The 23,997-nt window shown below is 40.4% G+C and overlaps 4 protein-coding genes across 4 annotated transcripts; all 4 read right to left on the bottom strand.

Moving 5' to 3' along the window:
• Positions 1-817: 817 nt before the first annotated feature.
• LOC145548879 (secretory phospholipase A2 receptor-like) lies at positions 818-2,440 on the bottom strand. The gene is made up of 3 exons (XM_081599944.1): positions 2,038-2,440; positions 1,515-1,742; positions 818-1,164 (listed from the first exon to the last, which is right to left on the bottom strand). Exons 1-3 carry the CDS (start codon positions 2,438-2,440, stop codon positions 818-820), a joined length of 978 nt encoding a protein of 325 aa, XP_081456070.1.
• A 4,363-nt stretch (positions 2,441-6,803) lies between these two features.
• On the bottom strand, positions 6,804-9,217 carry LOC103480338 (C-type mannose receptor 2-like). Its single transcript, XM_081599698.1, has 3 exons — positions 8,666-9,217; positions 8,101-8,454; positions 6,804-7,825 (listed from the first exon to the last, which is right to left on the bottom strand). The coding sequence occupies exons 1-3, from the start codon at positions 9,060-9,062 to the stop codon at positions 7,479-7,481; spliced, it is 1,098 nt and encodes a 365-aa protein (XP_081455824.1). The 5' UTR covers positions 9,063-9,217; the 3' UTR covers positions 6,804-7,478.
• Positions 9,218-13,447: 4,230 nt separating this feature from the next.
• LOC145548763 (C-type mannose receptor 2-like) lies at positions 13,448-17,614 on the bottom strand. The gene is made up of 3 exons (XM_081599699.1): positions 15,337-17,614; positions 14,776-15,123; positions 13,448-14,619 (listed from the first exon to the last, which is right to left on the bottom strand). The coding sequence occupies exons 1-3, from the start codon at positions 15,731-15,733 to the stop codon at positions 14,273-14,275; spliced, it is 1,092 nt and encodes a 363-aa protein (XP_081455825.1). The 5' UTR covers positions 15,734-17,614; the 3' UTR covers positions 13,448-14,272.
• Positions 17,615-18,199: 585 nt separating this feature from the next.
• On the bottom strand, positions 18,200-20,121 carry LOC145548878 (C-type mannose receptor 2-like). The gene is made up of 3 exons (XM_081599943.1): positions 19,695-20,121; positions 19,114-19,472; positions 18,200-19,027 (listed from the first exon to the last, which is right to left on the bottom strand). Exons 1-3 carry the CDS (start codon positions 20,065-20,067, stop codon positions 18,635-18,637), a joined length of 1,125 nt encoding a protein of 374 aa, XP_081456069.1. The 5' UTR covers positions 20,068-20,121; the 3' UTR covers positions 18,200-18,634.
• Between the last annotated feature and the right edge of the window lie 3,876 nt (positions 20,122-23,997).

Raw genomic sequence — 23,997 nt, 5'->3', positions numbered from 1 at the left:
AAGCTACACTGCAAACTCAAATGGTGATCTAAAAACAAAATCAGTGAAATTTTAGTTAACATTTTATGTCGGGTGTAATTCAGCCTCGGACTTCTAATCCAAGGCTGACTAAAAAGTTAATCAGTCGGGTTGGATCTGGCTCAGACACAATGTCTGCTGACTGTGTCGAGATAACCCCGATCTAAACTCCAGATGTGGAAAAGCAGGAAGTTGTGAGGCTGCGCGTTCAGACCACAACCAGTGAAGCGCTCATAATTTAAGTAGATCAAATTATTATTAGTAACTACATGGTATTACAAAAATTATTATTACAAGTAATGTGTAGTTATTGTTTGGGTCACACTTTTTGTCTCTGTAGACAAAATGTGTTCATCTGCTGGATGTGTTGACGGGATCTGGATTCTCTGTTCAATTAGTTGAATCTTAATAAATAGCCCAAATGAAATTAAAAGCAACTGAATAACCTGTTAATGTCATTATTATTTAAAAATTGATGGGTAAAAATATGATGAGTATTTTTGACGCTGTCAGATGAAATGATGGACAACAAAAGAAAGTCAAGGCGACCCTGCTCTCTGCTCTGATTGGCTGGTTCTGGCAGAGCAGCCTATTGAGGGATGATTTGTTTCTAAGCACAGCTGAACACAACTTTGTATCACACTGCGGTAAAATAAGTTGCTACTAAATTGGCATTGTGTACATGTTAATGACCCATACGCATTACATTCAGGATAATTATGTAATATATAGTCCAAAATGTGTTTGTGAGAATTCAAAAATAACTTGTGGCAAAACAGCACGAAACGGATAAACTGTTTCAATATTTAGAACAGATGAAATTAAACGTCTCGCTGTGTTTTTTTTCCAACCACTTATGTTCTCCTCTCGTCTCCATGGCTCCAGACACGTCACAGTCATCTATCTTTGGACATGAGGCCCAGTTCTGATAGCTGACCACCTCGTCACTGACCCAGAACCAGAAATGAAGAGTCCAGGCGTAGTGCAGTCCAATCCAGACATAATCAGTCGATGCGTTCTTAGCTTTCTCCTGGATCCATCTCTGATCATCCATGTTGGTGATGGTGACCAGGTCATGGTGGTGATCTCTGCAGTAGTGCAAGGCGTCCTCCCAGGTTTTATTTTCTTTGATCAAGATCACTTTATCTGTCATGGTGGAGATAAGAAAATAGTTCATAGCATTTATGTATGTTACTTCACAGAAAAAGGTGAATAAAAATGCATCTTTGGTTCCATAGAAACATTTTCAAATTAATTTATTTTAACCAGACATGTGGATGAAGATGATTAATAAATACTTTCAAAAAACATTAACACAGAGGTACGTAGAAATACGTTCATAGATTCAAATGTGATTTTGTACATGACTATTGACATAAACGTCCTTGTATATATAAAAAAACACATTACATTACACATCATAACAGATGAACGGTTTACTTTCAGCACAGTTCACATTCTTCCATCTTCCTTTACTTAAAACACAGTCACAGCACATTGATCTCTGTTGTGTTCTACATTTTTAAAATCATCATTCCAGTGTCTGAAAGAGAAACCGCTTCCATCTGACCACCTCCAGGTATCTCTGAACAGACCAATAAATGATTTACTGCTAGTAGACTTCATCACTTTCTTCACTTCTTCATCCAGTAGCTGCTTCATTCCACTAATCAGGTCTGTGTGTTTCTCTCTGCAGTAACTCTGACCTTCCTGCCAGGACTTCTCTTTAATCAAGTGGTATTTAGGGGTTAGATTAGTTTCTGTGAAGTAATTAGGTAAATTCACATCACACATACATTCCTTCTAAGCTTCTTTATTTCATTTAGAATCTAAAACAAAGTGTATAAAGAAACCATGTGGTTATGTAAAGAAAAAGAAGAAATAGCAAGCAAATCAGTCAAGCATTCTCATCATTGTAGCACAGGAAATATCTTGCAGTAGAGCAACTCACATCTCCCCATTTGGGAGTTGCAATCAGATACCTACAATTCTCAGTTCCATCATCAGTCGGTTATCCTGTTTTCCAGTTTGTCCCACTTTCATTGAACTCCACTCCAGGCAGAGACCAGAACCATGTTCTGATACCATCTGTTTGATCATACAGACCAATCCAAGCTTCACTCTTAACCCTTTCTGAGATCTTGATGAGGTATAACTGTAAAGTCATGATATGAGGTTGGAATTCATTGGCATACGGGTCAAGTAAAACAAATGAAAAAGCTGGTCGGCCCAAGCACCCAGATAAAAAAAAGAAAAAATTTAAAAGATTTAGTCTCTTAATGTCCTTCCTGTTAGCCACTGTGACCAGGTCAGGGTGTTTCTCTCTGCAGTACTGCTGAGCTTCAGTCCAGGTCTTATTCTCATTAATGTAGTGAAACTCATAGAGCTGACAGTCAATGAAGCAACACTGATCTGAGAACATAAAATATAATTCTGCATGTGTTACTAAAAAAATAACACATCCACCAGAGTTTGTAGAATAACTTGGTTCAAAAAGACTTTTGAGTGTTCTCATTATACTTTCTTTGTGATAAAGTTGAATCTGTAATGTATCAGAAACCAGACAGTCTAGTTGTGTTTCAGATCAAGAAGAGAAGAAGACAGACAAACACTAAAGCCCTTTTCTTTAATTATAAATATTATGCAACATGTGCTACATGACTAATATAATTTTCTCATGTTTCATAATTTACATCTGCCTTTTTTATTCTTGTCTTTTCTTGCCAGAAAATGTTCTGAGTAAAATTATGTCTCTGTTGTGACGAACAGAGCTCCACTAACACAGCTCTGTTGAGAATTTAAATTTGAACATATTTTTAGGATATTCAAACTAAGGGTGGGGCAAGGTGTGGTGTAGATATTCTGCTTATGAAAAAAATCATTTTTATCCACACAGAGGAGGGAAAGTTTATGATGGGAAAAACCCAAATTCCACAACACATGGAATATTGACTAACTGTTGTACAGAAATGTATAACTATTTCACAGAAATATTAGATGTGGCAAAATCCAGCTATTAATTTCTTTGTACCACATGTTCGTATGAAGTCATAACATGGATACTCAAGGCATAAAGAACGCAATAAGGGTAAAAATATATTTGGTAAAATAACTACCAAAAAACGACATAAAAAAAAATCTAAAAATTATTCTCAGTAAGTTTTCTGACATTTAGCAAATAGAAATTATTTCTGGTAATTCTATGTAAACTAAAACAAGATAAGCTTGGTTTGGTTTCATATTCATATTTATACACATATCCACATACATACACACTGGATTGCAAAAGTATTCACACCCCTTGAAGTTTTCCATATCTTGCCACATGACAAACATAAATATGTCTCATTAGAATTGTATGTGACATACCGACACAAAGTGGTGTACATGCGTTAAGTGGAAAAAAGTTTATGTAGGATTCAAACATTTTTTTACAAATAAAAACACTAAAAATGTAAAAAATAAAAATAAAATACTTTTTGTGTGCAAAGGTGTTCAGCCCTTGCCATGCGACAGACTGGTGACCTGTCCAGGGTGTAACCCGCCTCTCTCGTCTCGCTGGAGATAGACACCAGTACCCCTCCTGACCCCACTAGGGACAAGGGTGTAAAGATGGATGGATGGATGTCCACTGACCACTACCTGGTGGTGAGTTGGCTCCGGTGGTGGGGGAGGAAGCCGGTCAGACCTGGCAGGCCCAAACGTGTAGTGAGGGTCTGCTGGGAACGTCTTGTGGATTCCCCTGTGAGACGGAGCTTCAACTCTCATCTCCGGCAGAACTTCGTCGTGAGCCGGAAAAGGGTAGAGTGCCTTCTCCGCGTCAGGGGGGTCGTCCTGCCTCAAGTGGAGGAGTTCCGGGCACGTCCCACCGGGAGGAGGCCTCGAGGAAGACCCAGGACACGCTGGAGGGACTATGTCTCTCGACTAGCCTGGGAACACCTTGGGGTTCCCCCGGAGGAGCTGGAAGAAGTGGCTGGGGAGAGGGAAGTCTGGGCCTCCCTTCTGAAGCTGCTGCCCCCACGACCCGACCCCGGATAAGTGGAAGATGGATATGGTGGTGGCAGCATCATGCTCTGGGGTTGCCTCTCTTCAGTAGGGACAGGGAAGATGAACAGAGCTGATGGGAAGATGGATGGAGCCGAATGCAGGGCAATCACGGAGGAAAACCTTTTGGAGTCTGTTTAAAACAAAACATATTCATGTTAGAACGGCCCAGTCAAAGTTCAAACCTAAACCCAAGCGAAAATCTGTGGCAAGATCTGAAAAGTTTTGCTTACAAATACTCTTCTTCTAATCTGACTGAGCCGGAGCTGCTTAGCAAAGAAGAATGAACAAAAACTTCAGTCACTAGACGTGCAAAGATGGTAAAAACACTACCAACACTTTGCTTGAAGCAAAAGGTGTGACGATCTATGTTTTTGTGTATTTATTTCTTGTTTTTTTCTGTGTCCTTGTTCCCCCTTGAGTCTCTGTGATGTCCTGTCCTCCCTGTTGATTGATCCCATCTGTGTCTAGTTTTCCTGATTACCCTCCCTGTGTATTTAAACCCACCTGTTGTCTTTGTCTCTTGTGGGGTTCTTGTCTAATGTCAGTTCTTGGCGCATGTTTAATGTCAACGCTCTCCAGTGGAACTGCAAAGTCCTGGTTAGTGTTAGCTCTCGATTTCAGTCTTCTGTGTATCAGTGCTACCAGTAATTAGCTGTGTGCTATACTCTCTGCCGTGCTGCCTGTATTGGATTGTTTGAGCTTTATCATTAAATTCATCATTTCTTCACTACCTGGGTCTCATCGTTCATCCTCACCACCTCTCAGTCACCACATCATGACAAAAGGTGGTTCCACAAAAATACCGACTCGGGCTGCCTGAATACTTTTGCACACCGCACTTTTCAGTTTGTTACTTGTAAAAAATGTTTGGAGTTATCTACAAATTTGTTTGTCCACTTCACAATTGTCACCATTTTGTGTTGGCCTTTATCATAAAATTCCAGTGAAACATAACGTTTGAGATTTTACTGACAAAACATGGAAAAGTTGAAGGGGAATGAATAACAAGTCACTTAGTGGCATCTTGATAGTCATTTGAATCTGATCATAACTCAATCTCATGAAAATGATTGATATAACTGTAGTAAGTCAATTGAACAAGGTTTTTTTTACTCTAAATCTCTTTTGTTTTGTCCACTTTGAGAAACAGCACAATGTCTGACTTCCTCCCAAACAGTAGCTCATATTGACATGAATGTGTCTCACTAATGCGATGACATCTGGACATTTCTGAATGGAGCACACAGCTCAGCGCTTATTGCAGCGTCTTTTCAAGAGCGTGGCAAAAAACAAAAAAGCCAAGATGACTAATTTTTTGCTTTTAATCTTTTATATTTGTTTGCTCTTGTGATAGTTTAGGAAAAGTTGAGACTGTTGGGGACCAGGCTGGGGTAGTTGTGTTTTTCCACCAGAGGGCGCCTTGTGGCTGCATCTTTCCAGAAAGGTGGGCCAACGGGTCTCAGTTGACGCACCTGCAAGAAATAATCATCACCGTGAGGAGTATATGAGCAGCAGGCGGCCAGTTCCTCCTCGCCAGAGTGTTTGCCAGTATTGGTACACAGAGCCCTCATAGAGTTGCTTAGCAGCCTGTTATTTAATTCATAGCTTCTTTACGATCTAACCTGTCTTTGTGGATCCTCCCTAGGTCGTTGCAAGTTTCATTGGAACCTTTCGTGTTACCCGAGTTCGGAGGAATCCTCTCCTGCCGCCCCTGCACCGTTCCCTCTCGGTCTAGCGGGAAAGACCAACCAGTCCGCCCTTCAGCCCTGTGAACCACCTGGTCAGCCTACAACCTGGAAATAGCCTCGCCTACCCGGCTCCGCTTGCCTCTCCCCGCTCGCTCTCCAGTCACCACTATATCCTCGGACCCTGGACCGAAGTAGATCTCCCTTTGACTGTGATATCTTGTTTTTTTTTGTCAGAGCTGTAAATAAACCTTTAACTAGAGTTGAGTGTTTCTGCATGTGGGTCAAGAACCTCAAACCCATCATGACAGAGACAAATAAAGCTGAATTTCTCTCATGACTTGGCAAACATTTTAAATCCTCTTCACTATTTGTTCCTGCTAAATTCTTGACTGGATGGATATTTATCCGATTCCGGTGCCCGGATATTTTTTATAAAACCATATCAAGACTGCTGTTTATCTAGACTGTTCTGCCATCTGCTGATCAAGTTTTACTTCTGTCATTTCTCTAAAACTTAGTAAAAAAATGTCAATCTGGGCAGTTCAGTCCAAAAAATATGATTTTAAATCTAACTCATAGCTTGATTTAGCTTTAAAATAATATTTAAATTTTAGCATGTTTCTGTTTACTGGAAGTAATGTTCACATTCTGAGACTGTGGCCCAGAAACAGTAAGGATTTCAATTTTATAGAGAATCTTAGCAGGGAGTTGAAGATTAGGATGATGACAAGGAGGCCTTCCAACCACAAATACCAAAGATGAATCATTAAATCACCAGTGGAAACATTTAAAAAGCTGCTCAGAGATTGTTACAAGGTTTTGATTGGTTGTGTTTCCATTATAAGTGGAGAGTGTATAAAAAGCTTATGACAGGAATTAAAAAAAAAAAGAAAAATTAAAGTCAAACTTTTTTTGTAGTTTACGTTATATGCAGTCTGATGAAACACAAAGTGCTTCATAGAAGTTGAAAACACAAGAACAAAATGATCAAAATACCCAAATCAAATTACCATAAAGTTAAAACTTGTCATTTATTGTGATGAAGAAAAGTTAAGTCGAAGATAAAAATGGACAGAAATCAATCAATTACAGAAGAAAAGAAATATTGGAAAGACTTTCATGCACAGTAAATACTCGAGTATGCACATGAGATTTATGGGAAACAAAAAGATTTATATAACTGGAAAAACATTCACACACCAACACACACATCAGTGTAACTTGTGAAGTGATTTGCCCAGGGGAGCATCAGCATGTGGCAAAAATGAAGCTGGAATTGAAGCGCAACTTCTGATTGCAAGATGAATCCTGGTAAAAAACAAATGTTAATATTCTGAAAGAACATGCCAAAATTATTAATAACTTATAGAACAATGTCATGCTGCTGTATAATTAGATAATATTAAAATAGCTAAAAATGAAAACAAAGTATAAATGATGAGAATGAGAATATGAATCAGACATTATTGTCATTGTAAAGAAGCACAATGAAGTTCACTTCAGTGCAGTCAATCCACAGAACAAAAAACAATCTCAACAATCTGTGAAACATGCATGTTACTGAAACCACAAAAAAACCAAAGACCATATCAAGATTTATGTAAAAAGCTCAGCACCAATGAAAGAAAATATTTTCTTTTCTCCCAGCAGAAAAATAAACTTACAGTAAAACATTTCATAAGAACCACAAACCTAAAAGTAAAAAGAGAAAAAACAGAGAGGATTTTACTCTTTAGAACAAATGAAATTAAATTTCTCAAGGTCATTTTTCTTCCACCACTTATATTTTCCTCCCGTCTCCATGGTTCCAGACATGTCACAGTCGTCCATTGGTGGATTTGAGGCCCAGTTCTCATAGCTGACCGCCTCATCACTGACCCAGAACCACAGATCCAGAGTGTAGGCGTAGCTCAGACCCATCCAGACATAATCAGTCGATGCAAACTGGGCTTCCTGCTGGACTGATCTCTGATCATCCATGTTGCTGATGGTGACCAGGTCATGGTGGTTCTGTCTGCAGTAGGTCAAGGCGTCCTCCCAGGTTTTATTTTCTTTGATCAGGATCACTTTATCTGCATCAAGAAGTATTAAAAACACCAGATCAGTGTAACTGCAGCTTCAATTATGGCAAGACACAGAGCATGGGCAACAAGAACTATCTAAAAGGTCTAAAATGTTTCACATTTCTACATGGTTTATGCAATTTATGCGTAAATGTGAAAATTTATTTTAATAGATTTAGCATTTATATTGAAAGAAAGACTTTAACAGTATCATAAAGCTCTTTTGTTTTTTCCTACATATTCAGTTACATTTAAAAACTTTGTCTTATTGCACCAAAACTCACCATCATAACAGATGAAGGGTTTTCTTTCATTACAGCTCACATTCTTCCATCTGCCTCCATCATCAAACACAGTCATGGCACATTGATCACTGATGGATTCTGAATTGTTAAAGTCATTTTTCCAGTGTCTGAAAGAGAAACTGCTTCTATCTGACCACCTCCAGTTGTCTCTGAATAGACCAAAGTATGCTTTACTGTTTGGATTTAAAGGATTCATCAATTTCTTCACTTCTTCATCCAGTAGCTGCTTCGTTCCACTGATCAGGTCTGTGTGATTCTCTCTGCAGTAACTCTGAGCTTCTGTCCAGGTCTTCTTGTCTTTAATCAAGTGGTATTTGTGGGTTGTGTTAGTTTCTGTTGAGTAAACAGAAAATGTAAAGCTGTTATAACTATTTTTAAGATAAACACAAAATCAGGTTTAATGGCAGAAGCACTGAAAGCAACGATTTCTGTTTTTTGTGAGGAAAGACTTTAATTTTCTTTTTTTGTGTGTGAAATATTTTATCCAGATTATTTTATTAGACAATCTATAGAGTTTAGATTCTGTGTTTTTTTTAATACTCACCATCATAGCAGAGGAAATATTCAGACCACTGACAACCCTGATCTAGCCATTTAAGATCTTTATCCAGAATCCCACAGTTTTCAAAACCTTGAATTCCTCTATCATTTGGTTCTCCTGTTTTCCAGTTTGTCTCACTTTCATTGAACTCCACTCCAGTCAGAGACCAGAACCATGTTCTGTTAAATTCTGGTTTACTGATCAGACCAATCCAAGCTTCACTCTGATTTCCAGCTGAGATGTTGATGAGTCTCTTCATGTCCTTCATGTTAGTCACTGTGACCAGGTCAGTGTGTTTCTCTCTGCAGTACTGCTGAGCTTCAGTCCAGTTCTTATTCTCATTAATGTAGTGATACTCATAGAGCTGACAGGTGATGAAGCAACACTGATCTGTTAACATAAAACATGTGCTTGTATTTATTACGTCATAACATTTTTACTAGGGTTTGCAGTGTGATGTGACATGAAGTGTTTGTGTTCTCTTTCTTCTTTTTATAAATAAATAAATAAAAAAAGTCTATATACTCTAATTAAAACTAGGGCTGGGTGATATTGACTTAAAATTTTGTTATGATTTTTTTGTAGTACTGCTATCATAAAGACAAAGGTGAAGTTAATTCTTTCTTAGGTAAAAGCAACCAAGGCCTGCAAACACAGACACTGATTTTAAAAGCATAGCATTTGCAATGATGTCTTTAGGATACCAGTCACTTAAATTCAATTCAAATTCAAAAATACTTTAAAGAGAAATTAAGTAATCAGAAAAAGGGGAAAAAAATAGAAGTATAATTTGTATGACTAATTGCTGATTGATTGAACAAACAGTGAAGGAAATACTAAACTTAACTTTTTCGACAGTAAGGGAAGTTCTGGTGAGTTTTAAACATCATTCATTAAAATGTATCATGACAAAGACATATCAAAATTCTTATCATGATAAGAAATTCATCACAATAAATGATAAACGGTAAGATTAATGCCCAACCTTTATAGAAACCAGAGAGTCTAGACATGTTTCAGATCAACTTACCCATCAGGAAGAGCAGAATCAGACTCCACTGCATCTTTGCTGTGGATTCAGATGAATTATTTTCCTCCAGCAGTTTGTCTCTGTTGGATGAAGAACATTTAAACAGTGAAAAGCTGCAGCTCTCCCTCCACTGGACAGAGAAACAATGAGAGCAGAGAGACCAAGACAGACAGAGAGACACTCTGCTCTGTGTTTTTCTTAGAAATAAAAATATACAACACATTAAACATAACATTAATTCAAAATTGAAGCTTGTCATGTACCAAAGGCTCAGTTCAGACAGAGTCCATCTGCTTCCTTTTTTTCCTATCTTGTTTTGCCTAAAACTGTTCTTGTTCTCAGTAGGTTATTTATGTCCTTCCATGACAAGCAGAGCTCCACTATATTCAATAACAGCTCTGTTATTGAATATAAGTTTTAATATAATTATTTGGATATTCAAACTAAGGGTGGGGAAAGTTATGGTGGAGTCATTCTGCTTATGAAAGAAATCATTTCTAATCCATGCAAAGTTTACAATGGAAAAAAAACCTTCTATAATCAGGATCTAGCAGAACAGATGAATTGACTAAAGTACAGATATTTATTACAGTTCCTCTATTTGACAGAAATAACTATTAATAACTTTACATCTTAGGCATAAACTGGATACAAAGTAGAGCAACCAAAAGTTGTTTTATTCTGGTAGTGTAGTTTTCACATTGTTGCTCAAGCAAAAGTAAAAAAGTACTTGAGTAAAAGTTCATAAGTATGTGGTAAAAGAACTACTCAATGGAGGAAAAGGATGTAATTTGTGAAAAATCACAAAATCTAACAATATAGAGTTATGTGTAAATTCTGGAAATTTAAAGAATATAATATTGGAGCCAAAAATGAATAACATCTTTTCAAACTTACACAAAATGGCAAAACAAAGACACATTTTCATGTCACGTTTTCCAAACATAAAGCTTTGAATCCAACATTCACACACATCATTGTACAAATGTGAGAACAGTGAAACTAACAGTGATGATATAAAACTTACAGGTTTCTTTTTGCCCCTCAGTGAATGAGACACTCTCCTTTCCTCTCCTCTCCTCTTGATGCTCTGCTGAAACTGTCCCAGGTAAAACAAACAGCAGCTGAATTTAACCATTTCATTATTTAAATATTTAAAACATCTTTCACAAGAAAACATTAAACTATTAAGGAAGTACAAATATAAACACCATGATCCAACCTCCATATCCTGGGAACCTGGTTGATATTCCAGAGAAATATTAACAGTCAGGATGTTACTGGTGAGGCTCTGCTGCAGGTTGAATATAAAACCACTGATTATTATGGTTTATACCTTATAGTTTCATCACGTCTAAAAAAATGTTTCAGAAAGCTTAAAGAACAAACTGATGACAGTAATAACTGTTTATGTGTTTTAAGTTTAGGCTGAATCAGTATCTGCCTGAGAGTTTAGTGTTTGGAGAGAAGAAGACACTTCCTGGTTTCTCACACACTGTAACCACAGATAGATTGACAGGAACTGAGTTTCCATTCACCATAAAACTTAGCAAATTGAAATTACAAAAATAAATTTGCTTAATGGAAACATGACAATTTCTAGAAAGCTCATGATTTCAATCTAACGTTTCTGCCCTAGGATGAGGTGGTGTTTATGTGGTACGGGAATAGATGTATTTAGAAAAAGTGCAATGGAAGCACTTTTTTCGGATCCCATGAGTCACATGATCAACAACCGGATGTTACTACTGTGAAAAATTATGAAGAAGACGACTGGAAGTGGTAGAACGATGAAGATTTGTCTTTGTTTTGTAGTTTACATTAACCAACATTTAATAAGAATCACAAAACTAAAAGTAAAAAAAAGCAGTGTGGATTTTACTTTTTAGAACAGATGAAGTTACATTTGTCAGGATAAACTTTATTCCTCCACTGATGTCCTCCTCCCATCTCCATGGCTCCAGACATGTTTCAGTCGTCTGTCTGTCCATCTAAAAGCCCAGTTCTGATAGCTGACCACATTGTCACTGATCCCGAACCAGAAATCCAGAGTGCAGGTGAAGCTCAGTCCCAACCAGACATAATCAGTCGATGCCTCCTTAACTTTCTCCTGGATCCATCTCTGATCATCCATGTTGGTGATGGTGACCATTTCATGGTGGTGACCTCTGCAGTAGGTCAAGGCCTCATGCCATTTTATCACTTCTTTGATCAGGATCAATTTATCTACATAAGTAAACACACGCTTCATGTGTCATTACATTGACCCTGGGCAAAAAGAACTATTTGAAAGATTTAAAAGAAAATTGTTTCTGTATGATTTATGGAATAAAAGTCAAAAATGTATTTTTATAGATTTGGTAATTATGACAGAAATACTTTATAATAGACATTATAATGAGGCTCTTTTTTCTTCCTAAGAATTAAGTTACATTTAAAGACGTTCCGCATCAAAAACTCACCATCATAACTGATGAAGGGTTTTCTTTCAGTACAGTTCTTATTAAACCATCTGCCTCCATCATCAAACAGTCATGGCACATTGACCACTGATGGGTATCTGATTGTTAAAGTCTTTATTCCAGTGTCTGAAAGAGAAACTGCTTCCATCTGACCACCTTCAGTTGTCTCTGAACAGACCACTTGGAGGTGTATAACCCTAACCCTCTATGAAGAGTTAATCAATTTCTCAACTTCTTCATCCTGTAGCTGCTTTGTTCCACTGATCAGGTCTGATCAGTAACTCTGAGCTTCCTGCCAGGTCTTCCGTCTTTAATCAAGTGATATTTATGGATTGTATTAGTTTCTGTGGAGTGAACAGATCTTCATCTATAATTTGTTTTCAGTGTGAAAGCTGATCGTTATTCACCAGCTTTGAAATGAACACCAGGAAATCCAGAGAAAACTGACTTTTTTTTAATCCAGTTTTTAATTTGCCAATTTTGCTTCACATTGCATTTAGATAAATTGTTAATTTATCTGCTAAAAACCCAGCAAGTTGACAAATCACATGTGTTTTAGTGCAGCAGGTGAACAACATGAATCACAGACATTTTATTTTTTTTGTCCATCTTCCTTCAGGTCAGTTCAGTGATAATTTATTTAGGGAAAATGTGTCATTCATGAAGGCAAAGCAGAAGAAACTGAGAGATTTGGAGGTTTTGGAAAATGTTTTCTGAGCCACATGGAGATGTTCTGATTTCAGCTCTGGAACTGATCATGAGGGAGGAGAGGTCTGCTTTATCTGTGGACTGCAGTGGCGCAAAAAGTGGGTATGCAGCGCATGCAACGCATAGGGGCGCTGCACCAGAGGGGGCGTCAAAACCCCGTCTGGAGGGGGCGGCGCGCCGATTATGTTTTCCCATACACTTCAGCGCGCCTTTCGCTCCTTCACCTCGCGCACGTGACGAGGTAAATTTATCCTTCAAGTGTCGTCGTCTCGGGGGTGGGCTGCGTATGTTTTCCACGCTCCGTCAACCTTCCTTCGCCACTGATGGACTGAATCAAGTTGATTAGTAAGTTACTTTATTTTACAGCATCTTTAGAAAACACGTCTAATATCTTAGCTACATTTGTCTTATTTTCCTTGGTATCAGGCGTTGTTGAGGAAATATAAGCATCAAGAGCGCCCCCTACCAGGCAGGAACGTTCAGCTTTGAGACAAAAGTGAATCTTTATTTTTAACTTTTTCTTTGTTAAAAGAAATCAGGTTCATTTAACAGAAACCGTTTTTGTTCTGTGGGGAGTCAATTTGATACTTTGATTTTCAATTTATTTCAATTTTGGGTGATTTCTTTGCTAAAAATGTGATGTGTAGAAATGTAATGTTTGTAAAAACTGCAATTGTGTGTGAGTACTTTAATTTTGTATTCATCATTTCTTAATATTTGTGCACGTATTTGACCAATTATTTACAAGAACTCAGAGTTATGCACAATATTTTATTTTTTTAAATTTTTTTTACGGTTTCATAAGGTACTTTGGGATCGTCGTATGAAGTGTTTTCTCTCCATAGATATTACACATTTTATTATGTTTACAGATTACAAACTGTCTGAATGCTAAGAGCGATAACTGAGTCTTCTGCTAAGAAGATTTTGTTCTCCTATCTAAATGTAGAGTTACGTCCACAGGGCTCGTTTGTTGGGGTAACATTACAGGAAACCTCACAAGGATTTTATGACTTTAAGAAAAATTATTTTATTATATGATATGAAAGAAATCAAACCTATAAAGGGAATTCCTGAAATGAGAAACCAGAATAGATTCATGTAAAACCCCATAAATAATCAAAAATAAGCAAAAACAAAACAACCCTAACAAAATCCAACCATAGGACACAAAACAGACCAAGAGGTTCTGAGGAGGGAGAGGGAAAAACCTCCTGATGTGCCTGATGGCAGCTTTAATCAGGCCAAACATCAACACCCGGCTGTTTCCAGAAGCCTGCAAGAAGAGACCGACTGGAGCTGCAACTTCAGTTTCTACTTTAAAATTACATTTCAAAGGTTTATACAGTCAAACAACCAAATATTCAATTTGGAAAATCAAACTCATGTCACCAGAGAGCAGAGTGAACTTTAACCCTTAGAACAGATGAAGTTCAGTTCCTCTGTGTCGTTTCTCTGGAACCATCTATATTCTCCTCCAGCCTGCATGGCTGCAGAAATGTTACAGTCATTCATCCATCCTGCTGAGGTCGAGTTCTGATAGCTGATCATCTCCTTACAGACCCAGAACCAGACGTTACGAAAGCAGTTGAAGCGAAGACCCAACCAGACAAAAGGAGTCGATGCCTCCTTGACTTTCTCCTGGATCCATCTCTGGTCATCCATGTTGGTGATGGTGACCAGGTCATTATGATGATATCTGCAGTTGGTCAAGGCGTCCTTCCAGGTTTTATTTTCTTTGATTAGGATCACTTTATCTGTCACGGGTACAAAAAAAGAGAAACACTTACAGGTTAGACATTAAATATAATGCCCATCTTAAAAACACTTGAAAATATGCACAAATTTAAATTAACATTTAAAAATATTCTAATTGTTCTGTTGATTTGTTAACATGCAAGTCAGCATCTCACCATCATAACAGATGAAGGGTTTTCTCACAGAGCAGTTCACATTCTTCCATCTGCCTCCATCACCAAACACAGTCATGGCACATTGACCACTGATGGATTCTGGATTGTTAAAGTTTTTATTCCAGTGTCTGAAAGAGAAACTGCTTCCATCTGACCACCTCCAGTTGTCTCTGTACAGACCAATGTATAATTTACTGTCTGAAGAGTTCATCAATTTCTTCACTTCTTCATCCTGTAGCTGCTTCGTTCCACTGATCAGGTCTGTGTGATTCTCTCTGCAGTAACTCTGAGCTTCTGTCCAGGTCTTCTTCTCTCTAATCAAGTGATATTTATGGGATGCATCAGTGTCTGTGGAGTGAACAGACAAATGCAAATCAAAATTTATAACTCTAATAATAAAATCTAATCTAATAAAATCAGGTTCACTAGCAGATGGATTGAATCTACAGTTACTGTTATTTGAGAGTAAAATTACTACTTCCTTTTTTTTTTTTTTTTTTGTTAAATGTTTTATCCAGATACTTTTATTGGACAATCGAAAGAGTTTTTCTTAATACTCACCATCATAACAGAGGAAATATTTTGTGTACTCGCAACCATGATCCAGCCATTTGAGATTTTGATTCACAGCCCCACAGTTTTCAGAACCTTGTTTTCCTCTGTCACTTGGTTCTTTATCGTCCCAGTTTGTCTCACTTTCATCAAACTCCACTCCAGTCAGAGCCCAGAACCATGTTCTGGTAAATTCTGGTTTAGTGATCAGACCAATCCAAGCTTCCCTCTGATCTCCAGCTGAGATGTTGATGAGTCTCTCCATGTCCTTCATGTTAGTCACTGTGACCAGGTCAGTGTGTTTCTCTCTGCAGTACTGCTGAGCTTCAGTCCAGGTCTTATTCTCATTAATGTAGTGAAACTCATAGAGCTGACAGTAAATAAAACAACACTGAGCTGTGAACATAAAACAAGTTTTGAAATTGGAAGAATTTCTTCCCAAGCAGTTAATAAACTTTTCATTATCATTTCTGTGTGATAACTCAGAGGTAATTCTCCTTCTTCGTTGTCTAGTTGTGTTTCAGATCAACTTACCCATCAGAAAGAGCAGAATCAGACTCCACTGCATCTTTGCTGTCAGATGAATTATTTTCCTCCAGCAGTTTGGAAGAAAATTGATGTATTAATGAAATAAAAACCTTTTATAAGACTTACTTCTCGTTCCTTTTGTCCCTCAGTGAATGTGTTTTTCTTCTCTTGATGCTCTGTTGAAAACTGTCCCAGCTAAAATGTTGGGTCTCAAAAAAGCAACTGAATTTGACCATTTGATTATTTTACTATTCAAAACAGTGTAGGAACGTGTTTCCCCAGAAAACTGTAAACAGAAAGGAGAAACTTAAACAAGAACATATTCTGGGTAGATATTCAGTTTTCCAGAGGAACTGTGACGGTCACACGCAGACTGAAACTGTTTTCTTCTGCCTGTTCCGCTTTTCTGTTTTACTGGAATGAGATAAAGGTTTTGCATGACGTTTTTCCCCCCACCGTGTTTTTGTGTTGGCATGTGACCGACTGGTGACCTGTGTGAGGTTTAGCCCTCCTCTCTGCCAACGGACCATGGAGACAGGCACCACAAACCCACAACCCTTATAAGGCGAGCGGATGCGGACAGTGGAGGAATCAAGTGTTTGCTTTCTGCTTTTTTTCTAGTATTTTCATTTTGCTATACTGCTTGTTATTTTATTATTATTATTATTATTAAGCTAATATGGCTTTTTTAGATTAAAAATGTTATTGATTATTCTTTTTTCTGATGGAACGATCTTGTAAATTTGCATCTGTTGCTCTGTCATGTGTTGTGATCAGATTGATGGTATCCTGAATTTGCGCGACAGATGAAAACCGGCTTTTATGTCTCACTCTGGAATGCGATGTGAAGGGCGTTGTCCCTTTTGACAGAAATAAACGACAACAACCTCGGCTCAGTTCAAATGTGCAAATGTCATTATCTGGAGTCATTTCATCATGCAGTGATGAATGAGCGCCACACGTCTTCTGTTGAACTGACTGGAGTGGAAGTTCAAAATGAGACCCAACCCAAGGTACAGTTAAACTGAATTCAGTTCGTTGGAAAATTCAATGTTGTTTTCACTCATTCATTTTAGTTCAAGATTCATCTGGAGATGGTGGCGACTGTGGGCAGGAAGGAGCCCGTGTACGAAAAGCCTCCAAGGTCATACAGGCCTGAACATTTCATATTATTTTCACTCACTGTGATGCATAGAGAACTGAATTTTTCTCTTATTTTAAGGTTGACGTTTTGAGGAGTATCGGAAGTATAAACATCACACACTTTTTGCGTTGCTTGCGCATCAAGAAGACACTCGGTTGTAAAATATTTTCTTGATTTTATGTAAAATCCTTTATCGTCTCCAGAGATTCTGCTGCAGTCAGAGCAAACTGGGACTTTTAATCAAGCACTGCGTGCAGCTTACCATGAGTCCAGCTCTATGCAAGCTGCAGGTTGTTGATGGTGCATATTATCAATTCTGCTATTTGTATTTGGGTTGAAATGGATGCAGCACATAAACAAATTTAAGGTCAAAACTTTCTTCACATTGTGAAAATTGAGTTAAATTTCTCTCTGTGCTGACCACTTTGGAGTGTTATTAATTTATTTATTGTCTGATTTCAGTTATTCGCATTGGTTAGCTCATGACTACAGTTGTTAACGCCCTTTCTCTAAATGAACATTTTTGCTTTAGTAAGTATTACACTCATAAAACAGAAAAGACTTCTGGTTATCAGCTTCATTTGCCAAAAGCTAAATATACATATTTTTTTCTTTTTTGTTTTGTTTTCTTTTTTGTGTAGCAAATTGCAGTTATCTAATTTCTTCTTCTACTAGTTTCTTTAAATCAAGACCAAAACCACATGTACAGAGTTGCTTTCACTCCATAATAAATTGAACGCTGACCAACATTTGATGTGCATAAATGAATATTGATGATGGTCCTTGTTAAAATGCTACCAGTTTCCCAGCTGTTTCTCAAATGTCGTTTTTTTTAATAAACTTTTTATTTTTGTGTTTTTATGATGTAAAACACTTTGAGCTGCCTTGTTGCTGAAAGGTGCCATGTAAATGGACTTGATTGGTTTACTGACGTAATGCGTAACTTAGATTCTGTGACATTTTATCCCCAATGTGGAAACACTTTATTTGAAGGGATGTGAATAAGACTGACGTGACACTGTCATAAACATGACATAACATCTGTCATGAACATGAATAAACCTTCATGAATATTTATGACTGTTGTCATAACGTCTCATTCAGTAAATTATGACACTTTTAATACAAAGTTGACATTATTCAATATGTCTTTGTTATGACAACTTGACATTAACCAAGAAATTATTACTGCTATAAATTTGTTATAAAAGTATTACTGATTGCACTTTAAAAAATAGGTAACTTTATGTTATTAAAGCTAAAGTTTAATCAGTAATGATTTATTGGTAAATAAAGGTTAAACTATGTATTGTATTAAAAGAAGGACGACATTACACATAGTTTCATTTTATTGAGTGACAAAAGAAGCAAATCAAGCCCACAGAAAATATGTCTTTCACATAAACCACTTTAAAAATATGCACTGAAATTGATGTTTTGGTGTGAGATAATAAACATGTTCTAATGTTAAGAGCAGTAACTGAGTCTTGTAAGAATTTTTTTTTTCCTCCTGTTTAAATATTGTTTCTACTTCAAAATTGCATTTCAAAAATGTATACAGGCAAACAACCTTTATAAAAGGTTTACTAACTTTAAGAAAAATAAAAACCATGTCAACAGAGAGCAGAGTGAACTTTAACCCTTAGAACAGATGAAGTTCAGTTCCTCTGTGTCGTTTCTCTGGAACCATCTATGTTCTCCTCCAGCCTGCATGGCTCCAGAAATGTTACAGTCATTCATCCATCCTGCTGAGGTCGAGTTCTGATAGCTGATCATCTCCTTACAGACCCAGAACCAGACGTTACGAAAGCAGTGGAAGCGAAGACCCAACCAGACATAATCAGTCGATGCCTCCTTGACTTTCTCCTGGATCCATCTCTGGTCATCCATGTTGGTGATGGTGACCAGGTCATTATGATGATATCTGCAGTAGGTCAAGGCGTCCGACCAGTTCATCTTTTCTTTGATCAGGATCATTTTATCTGTCACAAAAACACACATCATTCTCAAGTTTGAAATTAAATACAATGTACTTTCTTAAAAATATATTAACATATAAATGAACCCACTAAAACAATTCTGATTCTTCTCTTGATGTGTGAACATGTAAGTCAGAACATCTCACCATCATAACAGATGAAGGGTTTTCTTTCATTACAGCTCACATTCTTCCATCTGCCTCCATCATCAAACACAGTCATGGCACATTGATCACTGATGGGTTGATGATTCTTAAACTGTAGATTCCAGTGTCTGAAAGAGAAACTGCTTCCATCTGACCACCTCCAGTTGTCTCTGAACGGACCAAAGTATGCTCTATAATCTGAAGAGTTCATCAATTTCCCAACTTCTCCATCCTGTAGCTGCTTCGTTCCACTGATCAGGTCTGTGTGTTTCTCTCTGCAGTAACTCTGAGCTTCCTGCCAGGTCTTCTTCTCTTTAATCAAGTGGTATTTATGGGTGGTGTTAGTTTCTGTGGAGTAAAGACATTTATGTAAATCTCCATTTATAATGTTTGGTGGGGGGGGTTGGGTTAATTTAATAGAAGTTGTTTCTCTTTCTTGGTAAGTGAATTTTATATTTTTATCTTAAATTTATTTATTTCTATTTCAATATAGTACAGTCTACATTTTTTGTAAAATATTTATTCCAGACAGTTAACAGAGCTTAAATTCTGTTTTTTATTCATACTCACCATCATAGCAGAGAAAATATTCCTGCCAATTGCAACCAGTATCTCCCAATTTGAGATTCTTGCCCAGATAACCACAGTTTTCATATCCTTGATTTCCTGTATCACTCAGTTCTCCTGTTTTCCTTTTTGCCTCACTTTCATCAAACACCACTCCAGGAAGAGACCAGTACCATGTTCTGTTAAATTCTGGTTTAGTGATCAGACCAATCCAAGCTTCACTCTTATCTCCAGCTGAGATGTTGATGAGTCTCTTCATGTCCTTCATGTTAGTCACTGTGACCAGGTCAGTGTGTTTCTCTCTGCAGTACTGCTGAGCTTCAGTCCAGTTCTTATTCTCATTAATGTAGTGAAACTGATAGAGCTGACAGTCCATGAAACAACACTGGCCTGTCAGTTTCAATAAAATATAATTAGAACTGCTTTCATTAACGTTTCTGTGATAACTCAAAGGTAACTCTATTTCCTCTATTTATTTGGACTGCGTTTTCCCTCGCCCGGACGTGGGTCACCGGGGCCCCACTCTGGAGCCAGGCCTGGAGGTGGGGCACGATGGCGAGCGCCTGGTGGCCGGGCTTTTACCCACGGAGCCTGGCCGGGCTCAGCCCCAAGAGGAAACGTGGGCTCACCACCTGTCGGAGGGGCCAAAGGGGTTGGGTGCATTGTGTAATGGGCGGTAGCCAAGGGAGGGAATTCTGGCGGTCTGATCCTCGGCTGCAGAAGCTGGCTCTTGGGACGTGGAACGTCACCTCTCTGGTGGGGAAGGAGCCGGAGCTAGTGTGCGAGGCTGAGAGGTTCCGGCTAGAAATAGTCGGCCTCACCTCGACGCATGGCTCTGGTTCTGGAACCAGTCTCCTTGAGAGGGGCTGGACGTACTTCCACTCTGGAGTTGCCCACGGTGAGAGGCGCCGGGCTGGAGTGGGCATACTTGTTGCTCCCCATCTGGGCGCCTGTACGTTGGGGTTTACCCCGGTGAACGAGAGGGTAGCCTCCCTCCGCCTATGGGTGGGGGGACGGGTTCTGACTGTTTGTGCTTATGGGCCGAACAGCAGTTCAGATTACCCACCCTTCTTGGAGACCTTAGAGGGGGTACTGGAGAGTGCCCCTCCTGGCGACTCCATTGTTCTACTGGGAGACTTCAACGCTCACGTGGGCAATGACAGTGAGACCTGGAGAGGCGTGGTTGGGAGGAACGACCCCCCCGATCTGAACCCAAGCGGTGTTCTGTTGTTGGACTTCTGTGCTCATCACGGATTGTCCATCACGAACACCATGTTCAGGCATAAGGGCGTCCATATGTGCACTTGGCACCAGGACGCCCTAGGCCGCAGTTCGATGATTGACTTTGTCATCGTCTCATCGGATTTGCGGCCGTATGTCTTGGACACTCGGGTGAAGAGAGGTGCGGAGCTGTCCACTGACCACTACCTGGTGACGAGTTGGCTCCAGTGGTGGGGGAGGAAGCCGGTCAGACCTGGCAGGCCCAAACGTGTAGTGAGGGTCTGCTGGGAACATCTGGCGGAGTCCCCTGTGAGACGGAGCTTCAACTCTCATCTCCGGCAGAACTTCGAACACGTTCCGGGGGAGGTGGGGGACATTGAGTCTGAGTGGACCATGTTCCGTACCTCCATTGCTGAGGCGGCCTATCGGAGCTGCGGCCGCAAGGTTGTTGGTGCCTGTCGCGGCGGCAACCCTCGAACCCGTTGGTGGACACCTTCGGTGAGGGATGCTGTCAAGCTGAAGAAGGAGTCCTACCGGGCCTTTTTGGCCTGTGGGACTCCAGAAGCAGCTGATGGGTACCGGCGGGCGAAACGGCATGCGGCTCGGGTTGTCGCTGAGGCAAAAACTCGGGCGTGGGAGGAGTTTGGAGAGGCCATGGAGACAGACTTCCGTACGGCTTCGAGGCGATTCTGGTCCACCATCCGGCGTCTCAGGAGGGGGAAGCAGTGCAGCACCAACACTGTTTATAGTGGGGATGGTGCGCTGCTGACCTCAACTCGGGACGTTGTGGGCCGGTGGGCGGAAAACTTCGAAGACCTCAATCCCACCAACATGCCTTCTGTTGAGGAAGCTGAGCATGGGGACTCTGGGCTGGGCTCTCCAATCTCTGGGGACGAGGTCGCCGAGGTGGTCAAAAAGCTCCTCGGTGGCAGGGCCCCGGGGGTGGATGAGATCCGCCCGGAGTTCCTTAAGGCTCTGGATGTTGCGGGGTTGTGTTGGCTAACGCGACTCTGCAATATCGCATGGACATCGGGGGCAGTTCCCCTGGACTGGCAGACTGGGGTGGTGGTCCCCCTGTTTAAAAAGGGGACCGGAGGGTGTGCTCCAATTACAGGGGGATCACACTCTTAAGCCTCCCTGGTAAGGTCTATTCAGGGGTCCTGGAGAGGAGGGTCCGTCGGATAGTCGAACCTCGGATTCAGGAAGAGCAGTGTGGTTTTCGTCCTGGTCGTGGAACACTGGACCAGCTCTACACCCTCAGCAGGGTCCTGGAGGGTGCATGGGAGTTTGCCCAACCAGTCTACATGTGTTTTGTGGATTTGGAGAAGGCGTTCGACCTTGTCCTTCGGGAGGCCCTGTGGGGGTACTCCGGGAGTATGGGGTACCGGGCCCTTTGATACAGGCTGTCAGGTCCCTGTATGACCGGTGTCAGAGTCTGGTCCGCATTGCCGGCAGTAAGTCAAACTCATTTCCGGTGAGAGTTGGACTCCGCCAAGGCTGCCCTTTGTCACCGATTCTGTTCATTACTTTTATGGACAGAATTTCTAGGCGCAGCCGAGGTGTTGAGGGGATCCGTTTTGGTGGCCTTAGGATCGCATCTCTGATTTTTGCGGATGATGTGGTCCTGTTGGCTTCATCGGAACGTGATCTGCGGCTCTCACTGGAGCGGTTCACAGCCGAGTGTGAAGCGGCCGGGATGAGGCTCAGTGCCTCCAAATCCGAGGCCATGGTCTTGATCCGGAAAAGGGTAGAGTGCCTTCTCCGGGTCAGGGGGGTCGTCCTGCCTCAAGTGGAGGAGTTTAAGTATCTGGGGATCTTGTTCACGAATGAGGGAAGAAGGGAACGGGAGATCGACAGGCGGATTGGGGCAGCGTCTACTGTGAAGCGGGCGCTGTACCGGTCCGTCGTGGTGAAGAGAGAGCTGAGCCAAAAAGCGAAGCTCTCGATTTACCGGTCGATCTACGTTCCCACCCTCATCTATGGTCATGAGCTTTGGGTCATGACCGAAAGAACAAGATCACGGGTACAAGCGGCCGAAATGGGTTTCCTCCGCAGGGTGGCTGGGCTCTCCCTTAGAGATAGGGTGAGAAGCTCGGTCATCCGGGAGGGACTCAGAGTAGAGCCGCTGCTCCTCCACGTCGAGAGGAGCCAGTTGAGGTGGCTCGGGCATCTGGTAAGGATGCCTCCTGGACGCCTCCCTGGTGAGGTGTTCCGGGCACGTCCCACCGGGAGGAGGCCTCGGGGAAGACCCAGGACACGCTGGAGGGATTACGTCTCTCGGCTGATCTGGGAACGCCTTGGGATTCCCCCGGAGGAGCTGGAAAAAGTGGCTGGGGAGAGGGAAGTCTGGGCCTCCCTTCTGAAGCTGCTGCCCCCGCGACCCGACCCCGGATAAGCGGAAGAAAATGGATGGATGGATGGACATTCTCTCCGTCTTGTTTCTTCTAAAGTTGTTCTCAGTAGATTTATGTCTTTCCTTCTTATCAGCCAGAGCTCTACTAACACAACTCGCTAGAGAATTTATTTCTGAACATTTTATCATTTGGATATTCAAACCTCGGGTGTGGCAGGACGTGGTGGAGGCATTCTGCTCATGAAAGAAATCATTTCTAATCCACAATGACGTTGTTGGGCTTCCAGCCATGAAGGATTCACTGGTAATCCCACAATGCATTGTTTTAGCATAGTTTTAGTTTTAACAGGTAGAGGAGGATTTTAACAGTGTGGAAATGTGACGACATGAAACAAAATAAAAACACTAAAGCCTCTTCACCATTGTCAAGTGTCACAAGCTTGGAGCGTCTCCATTGGCAGTGAGTTACCCACTGTTACGGGCAGGAAAGTGGGCGGAGCCATGAGTTCACTTGCTCCAACAATGGTTTCCAGTTTGACACTCAGCAACAGAGAACCCTGAGGCTGAAGTTTTGATGGACTCACATAAACCCAGAGTTTTTTGACACTGATATTGCATTTACAGATGTTTTTATGAATATTTTACTTGTTTACTTCTAACAGAAACAAATGTTTCAACTGAATGATAGTATTCATTAACTCTTTGCCAAAGGTATGAAAAAAATCTAGCAAA

Source organism: Poecilia reticulata, chromosome 18, assembly GCF_904066995.2.
Source record: "Poecilia reticulata chromosome 18, P_reticulata-male-v2, whole genome shotgun sequence".
NCBI classification, from domain to species: domain Eukaryota; kingdom Metazoa; phylum Chordata; class Actinopteri; order Cyprinodontiformes; family Poeciliidae; genus Poecilia; species Poecilia reticulata.
Note: the sequence above shows the minus strand (reverse complement) of the source record. Positions and strands in the feature narration are given on the sequence as shown.

Bases quoted from the DNA above. Each gene is read 5' to 3' on its own strand.
- LOC103480338 (XM_081599698.1), bottom strand. From the start codon at position 9,062: ATGTTAACAGATCAGTGTTGCTTCATCACCTGTCAGCTCTATGAGTAT. The intron at 8,455-8,665 runs GTGAGTATTAAA...TTTACTCAACAG, and splicing joins ATATTTCCTCTGCTATGATG to AAACTAACACAACCCACAAA. The intron at 7,826-8,100 runs GTGAGTTTTGGT...TTCTTGATGCAG, and splicing joins ACCCTTCATCTGTTATGATG to ATAAAGTGATCCTGATCAAA.
- LOC145548878 (XM_081599943.1), bottom strand. From the start codon at position 20,067: ATGGACTGTCAGCTCTATCAGTTTCACTACATTAATGAGAATAAGAAC. The intron at 19,473-19,694 runs GTGAGTATGAAT...TTTACTCCACAG, and splicing joins ATATTTTCTCTGCTATGATG to AAACTAACACCACCCATAAA. The intron at 19,028-19,113 runs TGACTTACATGT...TAAGAAAGTACA, and splicing joins GTTATGATGGTGAGATGTTC to TTGTATTTAATTTCAAACTT.
- LOC145548879 (XM_081599944.1), bottom strand. From the start codon at position 2,440: ATGTTCTCAGATCAGTGTTGCTTCATTGACTGTCAGCTCTATGAGTTT. The intron at 1,743-2,037 runs CAGGATAACCGA...ACTTGATTAAAG, and splicing joins AAGTGGGACAAACTGGAAAA to AGAAGTCCTGGCAGGAAGGT. The intron at 1,165-1,514 runs GTGCTGTGACTG...CCACCATGACAG, and splicing joins AGAACACAACAGAGATCAAT to ATAAAGTGATCTTGATCAAA.
- LOC145548763 (XM_081599699.1), bottom strand. From the start codon at position 15,733: ATGTTCACAGCTCAGTGTTGTTTTATTTACTGTCAGCTCTATGAGTTT. The intron at 15,124-15,336 runs GTGAGTATTAAG...TTCACTCCACAG, and splicing joins ATATTTCCTCTGTTATGATG to ACACTGATGCATCCCATAAA. The intron at 14,620-14,775 runs GTGAGATGCTGA...TACCCGTGACAG, and splicing joins ACCCTTCATCTGTTATGATG to ATAAAGTGATCCTAATCAAA.